At 57.4% G+C, this 9692-nt stretch overlaps 1 protein-coding gene across 7 annotated transcripts in view; it reads left to right on the top strand.

The window, feature by feature from the left end:
- Znf621 (zinc finger protein 621) overlaps positions 1–5932 on the top strand; it is a 7930-nt gene extending 1998 nt beyond the window's left edge. Inside the window, exons 1-5 of one of the 7 annotated variants that reach the window (XM_023700811.1) lie at positions 330–471; positions 946–1025; positions 2916–3042; positions 3308–3400; positions 4793–5932. In XM_023700811.1, coding sequence (XP_023556579.1) covers positions 954–1025; positions 2916–3042; positions 3308–3400; positions 4793–5865 — 1365 coding nt within the window. In that variant the 5' untranslated portion in view covers positions 330–471; positions 946–953 and the 3' untranslated portion in view covers positions 5866–5932. Of the gene's footprint in view, positions 1–329; positions 472–945; positions 1075–1313; positions 1378–1820; positions 2174–2915; positions 3043–3307; positions 3401–4792 lie in introns of those variants that run through there. The other 6 variants (XM_023700812.1, XM_023700816.1, XM_023700813.1 and 3 more) reach the window with 6 other exon arrangements.
- Positions 5933–9692: the final 3760 nt, after the last annotated feature.

Consider the following 9692-nt stretch of genomic DNA (forward strand, 5'->3'; position numbering starts at 1 on the left):
TGCTTGCAGGGAGCAGCCCCTGCCGGGAGCAGCGCTTGCTTGCAGGGAGCAGCCCCTGCCGGGAGCAGCGCTTGCCAGGAGCACCCGTGCTGGGGTGGGCCGGATCCACACGCGCAGGCCCGCGCTGGCTCGTTTCCAGAGCACTTTGGGGCTTGGGTTTTGACAAGCTCTTTCCCCTCGTACTCCTCGGCCTTGCTAGTTGCCCGGCGGCCCTGCAACTCCTGGCTCACGCGTTTCCGCGTCTCTGCCGCCGGAGCAGCTGGGCCAGCGCTCTCCCGGGCCGCGTCACGCGCGCACCACCGAGACGCAGGCCTCCAGCGGCCTAGAGCGGCAACGCGCGTGCGTCGGCTCTGCGACCGGTCGAGCTCGCGGGGTTCGGCCCGGGGTCCGCGCTCCGTGGGGCAGGGCAGGTTTCGGGCCCCTCCCTGAGCCGAAGAGACCCTGGCCGGCAGCCTCCCGCGTCTACGGCGGGTCTGTTTCGGTGTCCCGAGTCCGGGGTGGGGTGTCCCGGTCGCGTTTCCCCGACGCCCAGGGACTCCGTGCCCGCCCGCACTCAGCACCTCCTGTCGCGTGTGGGCCGAGGCCCGCCCTGGTGTTCCGTGGGGCCAGCGTCCCAATCCCAGTGTCCCGTGGGTTTGTGTTGCCCCCCGCCCCCGCCCTGTGGGTCAAGGTCCCTGTGTCCCGTGGAGTCCGGGTCCCAGTCCAGCGTCCTAGCGGGTCAGGGTCCGGGTCCTTCCACCCTCCTGTAGGGTCAGGGTCCCTGTCCCTGTCCCCGTGTCCCATGGATTTGTGGTTCCCCACTGTCCTGTAGGCTCGGCGTCTTCCGACCATCAGTGCAGGTGGCCCGCAGGCTCCGCCACACAGGTGGTCAGAAAGGATGTGATTCTGAGCCAGGCACAGGAAGGAGAGACAGTGGCCCCAGGTGCGCAGCTGTTCTTCCCTTAGCTTTGAGGATGTCGCTTTTTGACCCTGAAGACAGCACGGAGGCCCTGACCACAGCTGCGCTGCAGATGGCCTGGCCTCAGGTGAGCTGCATCCTCCAGGCTGGCCTCTGCGCCTTCCCCAGGCCTGCAGGTGCACAGTGCTGCAGGAAACGAGCACTCGGCACAGAGCTGCGGGCTCAGGGGTGGGTTCACGTGGAAAGGCTGGCACCCAGGCCCGGCAGTCCTCCCCGGGGCAGCAGTGTGTTCCTGCTGGCAGGGGCACTTGCTTGGTGCTCACTGAGCAGGGTCAGCACAGGTTGGGGCTGCAGCCCTAGTGTCCAGGCCAGGGTGAGACATGGGTTCTGCCTGGGAGCTGGTGTGCATTCCTAGGAGCTCTGGTGTCTGAGCGCCGAAGATGAAGTTTTTGTGTTAGAAAGTTTTCCAGTCCCAAGAGGTAAGTTGGTTGTAGAAGGGGGTCGTCGAGTTAGGAGGATGTTACAGTCAGGTCTTTTATTTATTTTTAAGATCTTTATTTTTATTTTTTAAAATTTTTAATTTTTATTTATTTATTTATTTTTGTGGAACCAGGGATTGAACTCAGGCCCTTGCGCTTGCCAAGGAAGCACTTATTCTACTGAGCCATCTCCCCAGCCATCTTTATTTTTTAGAGAAGCTGGGCTCATGGCAGAATTGGTCAGGAAAAGGACCACCGAGATAGCTCAGTGGACTAAGCGCCTGCTTAGGCAAGCACAGGGACCGGCTTCGATCCCTGGCACCACATGCCACACTGGCCTCACCCCCAGGCATGCTGAGCTGGCCACTGAGACTGGGTGTGGTGGCGCATGCCTGCAATCCCAGCACTGGGGAGGCTGAAAACAGGAGAATCACTATAGGTTTGAGCTGTATAGTGAGACTCTGTATCAAATACATTAAAATTTTTTTTAAAATTTTAAGACTTGGTCAGGAAGCACTGAGTTCCCACATACCTTCCACACTACCCTCCCGCCCTGCATAGCCCGACCTGGCCATCCCCTGACTGCCAATCCCTGCCCCAGCAGCCCACCCTTGCGTGGTGCCTCCTGTGGGTGGGACAGCTGTGTGACAGTGTGTATCCTGCTGTGGCAGCATCCACACTCCCACTGCGCCAACAATCCTGGGTGGCTCCTGACCCTCCCTGTAGCCCCTCACAGCTGCGGCGGGCTTCCCCAGAACCTCACACCCCTGGATGCAGTGCAGTGTAGCGTTGGCAGGTGGTCTTCTTTGATCAGTGTGCCCTAACTTCACAGCAGGAGAGTTCATTCCGATTCTGGGCTCAGTAGTCTTCCATTCTCTGCCTCATGGTGTAGCCACACGTTTTGCTTATGAAGAACATCTTGGTTGCTTCCAGATTTGGGCTGTAACAAAGCTGCTACGTTAACTGTGATAGGAAAATACAATGTGTGTTAAAGCATTATGATAAAAAGACACATTGCCATGAGACCCCTCGGAGTCATTCCCCTTGCACGGAACACACCCTGTGGTCCCTGCTACTTCCAGCAGTTCCACAAAACTGTTGTGTCTTCCTTGTGCTGTCCTGGCTGCCTCCTCGGCCTGAGTTGATTTGCATGATCATTTCGACGTTGGGAAATTGCACATTGCCAGATTCAGTGACTACGGTGGGTGAGGGCAGGGCGTCCTGTGTTTAGAGCATCCCTTCCTGAGGTGCAGCGGCACTCACTGTACTTAATCTCATAAAGATGTGCGGGAAAGACAACCCAGAACCGCTGCAGAAAGTGGTGAGGCAGTGTAGTGGCATGTGGCTGTAGCCCAGCACTTGGGAGACTGAGGCCAGGCTGCCTTCCAGGGCATCTCCATTTCGTGTTCCCATGTGCCAGAGGAGGAGCCCTGACTGCCAGGCGGGGGTGGGGCAGGGTACAACCCGCCTGCCGCGTGCTCGGGCCCGGACAGCCTGCCCTCCCCTCACGCCACTCCTGAGCGCAGCCTGTGTTTCAGGAACCAGTGACCTTTGAGGATGTGGCCGTGACCTTCAGCCCAGAGCAGTGGGCCAGCCTGGAGTCTGGGCAGAGGAGCCTGTACCGGAGGGTGATGCTGGACAACTACGCCCTCGTGGCTGCCCTGGGTGAGGCCGCTGGGTTGGGGGTGCCGAGCAGGGGAGCTCCATCTCGGGCTCTGCACCCCGCCAGCCTGCAGGGAAGCCCTCTGCCCTCGGTTTGGGAGGTGTCTTGGGCACCATGGATGGCCTTCCTGGAAAGGCAGCACTGTGAGCAGGCCCCACGCCTGGGAGCCCACAGCTCGCCCGTGGCCTGGCCCGCTTCAGTCCCTTCAGCCTCACAGCAGCTGCCGACAGCGCGGTGTCACCTCAGCGCCATCTTTTCCTCCCATAGCAGCTTCTCCAGCCTGCAAACCTGCTCTCATCGCCCGCCTGGAACGTGGCGAAGCTCTGTGGAACAGCGAGGCCCTGGGGAGTGGCCTGCCTGGTGGGTGAGCCCTGAGGGCCTCCTGGGTGTGGCTTCTCCCAGGCTGGTACCCTTGGGGTGAGTCTGTCCCCACCCCTCGCTCCCAGGTAGAAAGCGGAGACCCCGAGACTCCAGAGCCCAAAACACCGTTTTCCTCACTCACTGCTGGAAATTACCTTTTTTAATGCCAGTTTTCATTGCGGAGAAGTGGCATTTCAACCAAGTCTATGGAGAGTGCAGTTCTGTGGGTCACACTGATGCTGTGCGTCACAGCTGTGAATACTTTTAGGTGCTGGGGACTGAGCTGAGGGCCTTGCTGCTGCGCAGCAGTCCCAGTCCTCTACTGTTCTTGTTTTTCAGGAAAGGGTCTCACTAAGTCACTGAGTTCCCAGGTTAAGCATAAGCTTGTGATCCTCCTGCCTCCGCCTCCCAGAGTGCTGGGATAATGTGCGCCATCACACCTGGTAGAACCGTGGATTTTATTTTTAGGCTTTACCAATGAAAAGAAAGATATAATTTTAATTTTTTAAAGATTTTTTTTTAGATCGAGTCTTATTGTAATTCAGGCTGGCCTTGCATCGTGTTGCCCAGGTGGTCCTCCAGCTTGCAGCAGCACTGCCTCAGCCTCCCAAACGCTGAGGTCACAGGCACGCACCACCATGCCCGGCTTCAAGACTTTTTCACCTAAGTCCCCTAAAGGCTCAGTTCCCACTAATCTTTTGGTCTCTATCCTATTCGTTAGAGATGGGACCACAGGAGAAGTGTGGCTGGGAATCCTCCCCATCACAGCCCAGCACGCACACACCTGTGCACACGCGTGCACACATATGCGTACACGCACATGGAGTGCCAGAGCTCCCTGTGGAGGCCTGCAGTCCCGGTGGCCTTTGAGCCCGGGCTCCTTTCTCAGGCCAAGCAGCAGCTGGGCCCCTCCTTCAGGTGGGATTCTGCACAGTGGTCCCCTCGGCCGCGATTCCAGGTAGCCCGCAGGCTTCCGTCCCTTTTGAGAGCCATTTCTCTCACCCTGGAATATTGCATAGAATATTTAAAAGTACAGGATCCAGGCCCTGCCTCCCGGGTCATCAGTGGGGCCCCTCCCCGTGTGGGTTCGGGCTCTGTCTCGCACCTGTGTGGCCTCTCGTGTGCCTCTCTGTCTTTTTCCTTCCTCTTCCAGTCCTCCCCTTCCTGCTGAACCCTCATCTCTCGTCCTTTTCTCTCCCCCTTGCGCTGCTCCTCTTGTGTTTCCCTGCCTGTTTGTTCCTATGTCCTTGTGGCCCTCCTTGTCTCCAGCACTGCCTTTGCTCCATCTGCTGGTCACTGTTTCTCTGTCCCTCCTCTTGGTCCGCATGGCCATCTCGGGGACTCCCCAGCAGCCCCAGGAAGGTACCAGTATGCCTGTGCTCTCTCGGTCAGGGGCCGGGAACTGGGTCATGAAAGAGGAGCTGGATCTGGAGCCTGAGGCTGATGCTGAGATGCCAGGGGCGCAGCCCGGAAGTGCCACCCGGAGCGTGAGTTCTGCAGGCCAGGCTGCTGGTGCGAACCCGAACCTGATCCTGCGTGGTGGGATGAAGTTCTACAGGTGCCGAGACTGTGGGAAGATCTTCCGGTACAACTCCAAGCTGCTGCGCCACCAGATGAGCCACAGCGGAGAGAAGCCCTTCCCATGCGGTGAGTGCGGCAAGGCCTTCAAGTCCCGCTACGACTGTGGTGTGCACGAGAAGAACCACGCGGGCCAGGGCCCCTATGAGTGTGCAGAGTGCGGCCGGGGGCTGAGCTCCAGCACAGCCCTCACCCAGCACCGGAGGATCCACACGGGCGAGAGGCCTTACGCGTGCCCACAGTGTGGCCGGGCCTTTCGCAGGAGCGCGGCCTTCCTGCAGCACCGTCGGCTGCACACAGGCGAGCAGCTCTACCACTGCCGTGAGTGCCGTAAGGCTTTTGGCTGCCGCTCGCTGTTCATGGCACACCAGCGGGTGCACACGGGCGAGAGGCCCTTCCGTTGTCCTCAGTGTGGCAAGGCCTTTGCACAGAAGGTGGCTGCCGCGCAGCACCAGAGGGTGCATACCGGGGAACGGCCCTACGCGTGTGAGGTTTGTGGCAAGGCCTTCCGCTGGCACGGCAGTTTGCTGCAGCACCGGAGGCTGCACTCTACAGACAGGCCCAGCGGGGTGCACAGGCGGAGCTCCCAGGGCCCTGCCCCACCCCTGGTCCCTGTCCTTGTTCCCCAGGGGTCACAGCCCGCACTGGCCATGGCCCCGTCCTCTCTGGCCTTTGCACACAGCCTGCTCATCCCTGCCTCAGGGCCTGTGCTGCTGCTGCTGCCTGCCTCTGGGAGCCCGGAATCCCCCAGAGCCCTCTTGCCACCTGTCCAGATCATGCATGTCATCCATGGCCTTGGTGTCCCTGCCAAGGGGGCCCCGCCCCTCCTGCCTCCCTGCACTCCCACCAGGCCAAGTGCAGAGCCTCCCCAGCCTGGTGGAGTCTGATCTGGTTTCCGGTCTCTTTACATGTGTTTTCCACTGTTTCTGCTTATGCTGCATTGTAATTTATATAAACCTGAAGCCAGATTTGTAAAGGTTCTCTTCTTGGGGGTGAGAGCGGGAATCCTGCACATCGCTGGCCATGTCTACGTCGCATCTGCTGTGTCAGCAGAGGTCAGTGTGTCTGGAAAGTGGAACAGAGCTCACCCGAGTGTCCCCCACTGGGGTGCCAGATGCGCTGGGCCATCTAGCAGGAGGAGGACGGGTCTGCATGTTGGCCTGAGAGCTAGGGTAGCTTCTGATCCATCTGGTGTACCACTGTCCACATACGCATTTCTTTCTTTCTTTTTCCTCCTGGAACTGAGGACTGAACCCAGGATCTTTACATTGAGCCAAATACCTAGTCCCTTTCTGCATTTTGAGACAGTCTCACTGAGTTGCTAAGTTACTTAGGCTGGACCTGGACTGCTTCAGCCTCCCAGGGTGTTGGTGACAACCTTGTATGTCTCGATGCCGAGTGGTTTGAGCCACGAGTCATCGCTGCATGACCATGCCACATGGGACATGTGAGCCATCTGCCCACAGGGACAGCCAGTACCCAGGTGGCTCACACCAGTGGGGCTGGCTCAGGCTTGGAAGGGTGTTGGGGTCAGCAGGGACCACAGGTGCAGAGGTCATCTCGGAGCAAGGAAGAGTTGCCTGGGGCCAGCTCTTGGCACTGTTGTCCCCTCAGCAGCTGCACCCAGAATTGTTGCCCTCGTGAGCATCCGATTTTCTGTGCAGCACCACTCTGTGTCTGCTGGTGAGTGACCACAGCAACAGGCAGTGGTGTCTCAGAGTAAGAGGCCATGTGGGGCAGTGCTGGACTCGGGTCACCAAGTGGGGGTCCCAGCGAAGGTTGACGGGGAAGGCTGGCTGACTCAGCGCTGTGCGTGGCCAACAGAGCAACAGCGTGCAGCAGCAGCAGCAGCAGCGAGAGAAGCCGCTTTGCTGCCCTAAGCCCACTGGTCTCACCCTGCCCCCGGCTACTGCAGCTGAGGTCCCCATCCACCTCCCTGCCTGTGGGTGCTGTGTCCCACGGCGTTGGCAGAGCCCTGGCTTGGGAGCCTACTCAGCACAGCAGAAGCCCCCAGGACCCGGCCTGAGTGCCACACAGTGCACAGCTGCCCTGGGGTTTGCTGGCACAGGGGCATCGTCTGGGAAAGCACTGTGAGACAGTGTTGCTTTTTCTGCGGGCGTCTGGGCTCAGTTGGTCCTGTGTGTGCATCAAGGGTTAAGGTTCCTGGGAATGGGACAGAGTCGGTGCACAGCAGCTACAACCTGGGGAGGTATTTGGAAACATCACCTACCAAATGCCAGACAACAGGTGTGGTGGTGGACGCCTGCATTTCTAGCACTTGGGAGCCTGAGGCCGGAGGATCGAAAGTGCCGGCCCCACCTCCAGGGCACGCTGAGACACCAATTGAGACCAGGCATGGTGGCGAGTGCCTGTAATCCCAGCTCTCAGGAAACTGTGAATAGGCGAATCACTATGAGTCCAGTCTAGTAGTGAGACCCTGAACACCCTGTAGACCCTTCCCTAAAATACATAAAAAAAATCCAAAAGGCCTTTCTCTCCTACCTCCTTTGTCTTTTTCCTCTCTCAAGTCTTTTTCTCTTTCTAAAATATATTTCAAAATATCTCACATTAATGATTCTCTACACCCTGTGGTCTCTCCAGACATAAGCCAGGGCCTGCTGATCCAGTAGCGGGGTCTTTGACCGCGGTGTGGGCAGCGTGGCCCACCCCCGGGCTGGCTCAGGCCTGGCCCTGGTTCTGCCCTTGGTCTGGGGCTGTGGCACAGTGAGTGTCAGGGAGCTTTCGCTGGCCAGAGGACCCCTCTACTCTGTGACTGCCCTGGAATCCTGGGGCTTTATTGACACAAATCCATGCTTTGCTGGGGCTGCTTTTTTTTTTTTTTTTTTTCCTTTGGAGGAACTGGGGATTGAACTAGCCCCTTGTGGGGCCACTCTATGTGCCATCTAGGCACAGGCACTGCCAGTTCGGTTGGGCAAAAAGAAGCCAGCCATGGAGAGAGAGTAGCCTCGCCTGCTGTGGCACTGGGGATGGCACTTGGCCCTCTCAGCCCCAACTGCAGCTCTCTGAGAGCAGCCTCCCCCTGCCTTCACATCGCGCACAGCTCGCTGGAGCAGCGTGGGGTTTCCCTGTTGTTATTTTGCAGGCAGTCTTTGCAATTTAGGTATCATCTGCTCTTCAGCAACAACTGAGTGGTTTGGTCAGTTGTGGAAGGATCGATGTCCATGAGATCATGGAAGTGTAAAGGCCGAGTATCACGCAGGCAGCGGGAGCCTGCCCTGGTGCTGCCCCAAGAAGGCAGACTTTTCTTTCACAGCCAGCAGGACCCACGTGTGTCTTGTACTTCCCCGATCCCGCATTTTCCATGAGGGAGGCGCTTCATGTTTGACAGCTTGGGAGACGTGTTTCCATACTCCCACCCCCACAGGTTGTCTGTTTTAACCTCTGATTAGGTAGGTAAAGTGGCCTTTAAAATTAAATTAAGAAAATAGTGTTCTAATTACAGAAAGAATGCGCAGAGCAAAAACCTACCTAGGAAAGTGGCTGGTTAGGCCTGAATTTTGTCCCTTTTAACACTTTGGCAAATGCACACACACACGCTCACGCACACACATGTACCATATACTGTCACACCCACTCTGTCACAGGTGCCTGTCTCGTCAGCACAAGTGGACACGCATTCTGGCCCACACACAACCTGCAGTGTCGTGCCTAGGAGTGATCCACGCTACGGCACGTGGGTTCTTGTTCTCTCTCTGGTCAGGTTCATGTTATTGAAGATTCATGATATTTCAGATTTGAGTCTCTTGAAGTATGTGATGAGTGTCTCGTACATACATGATTGACATAGTCAGGATTTTTAATAGATTAGATAGAGATCCCTTCTGTTGCTTTTCTCACTATAGTTTAGGGTTCTGCAAGGGGAACAATACAATCCAGAACTTAATTATAAGATTATTTTATAATGGATCACCCAAAGAATCAGATACAAAGAGTGCAGGAAATCTGCCCACATAGTAAAGACCCAAGACTCCAGCAGAGAGCCTAGATCCCACAGTAATGTCCTACACAAGGCCATTGTTGTAGGCCAGCTGGAGGCCCAGTGCCCACAACAGTGTCTTACGCAGGCCTGTTTCACAAATCTGTGTTGGAAAGGCCCAAGGATCAGCAGTGGAAGCTAGAAAGTGTGCCAGCAGGTTGAAGGATCTGTGCTAGCAGGCTGAGGGGGCTGCATTGGAACCAGGAAGCGATGCTCAAGGTAAGACCCAGAGTGCTCCTGAAAAGTACCACAGCCACGCTCAGGGACGGAGTTCCTGAGCTCCTCCATTGATGAGGAAATCCGAGTTCCCATTAGGGAACCAACACAAGAACTCCTCCAGGAGACTGAGCTGGGCACCATCTTCCCTTCCAGAGCTGGAGGTGATGCTCAAGGTGAGGACCAGGGCTCCCCCAAAATGAACCGTAGCCATCCTCAGTGACAGCAGGTCTCCAGCTACTCTGATGAGAATAACCAGCTTCACCAGAAAAGCCAGCATGGCGAGGTCATCCAGCAGAATGGCCCAGGAGGCAGCAGCTTCCAGCAGTCCCTCCAGACAACTTGCGTGACGACAGCCTCTCGACGACAGCCTCTCCGGTTCTGCCTCTTACGCTGCTGGCAACAGCCCTCAGCTGGGCCTCCCACACCCAGCACCGTGCTGACTCGGTCCAGCTGGGTGCAGCAAGGTGCCCACCAGTTAGCGATCCGCCACACCACACT

This window comes from Octodon degus, unplaced genomic scaffold (genome assembly GCF_000260255.1).
Source record: "Octodon degus isolate 3935 unplaced genomic scaffold, OctDeg1.0 scaffold00126, whole genome shotgun sequence".
Lineage (NCBI taxonomy): Eukaryota > Metazoa > Chordata > Mammalia > Rodentia > Octodontidae > Octodon > Octodon degus.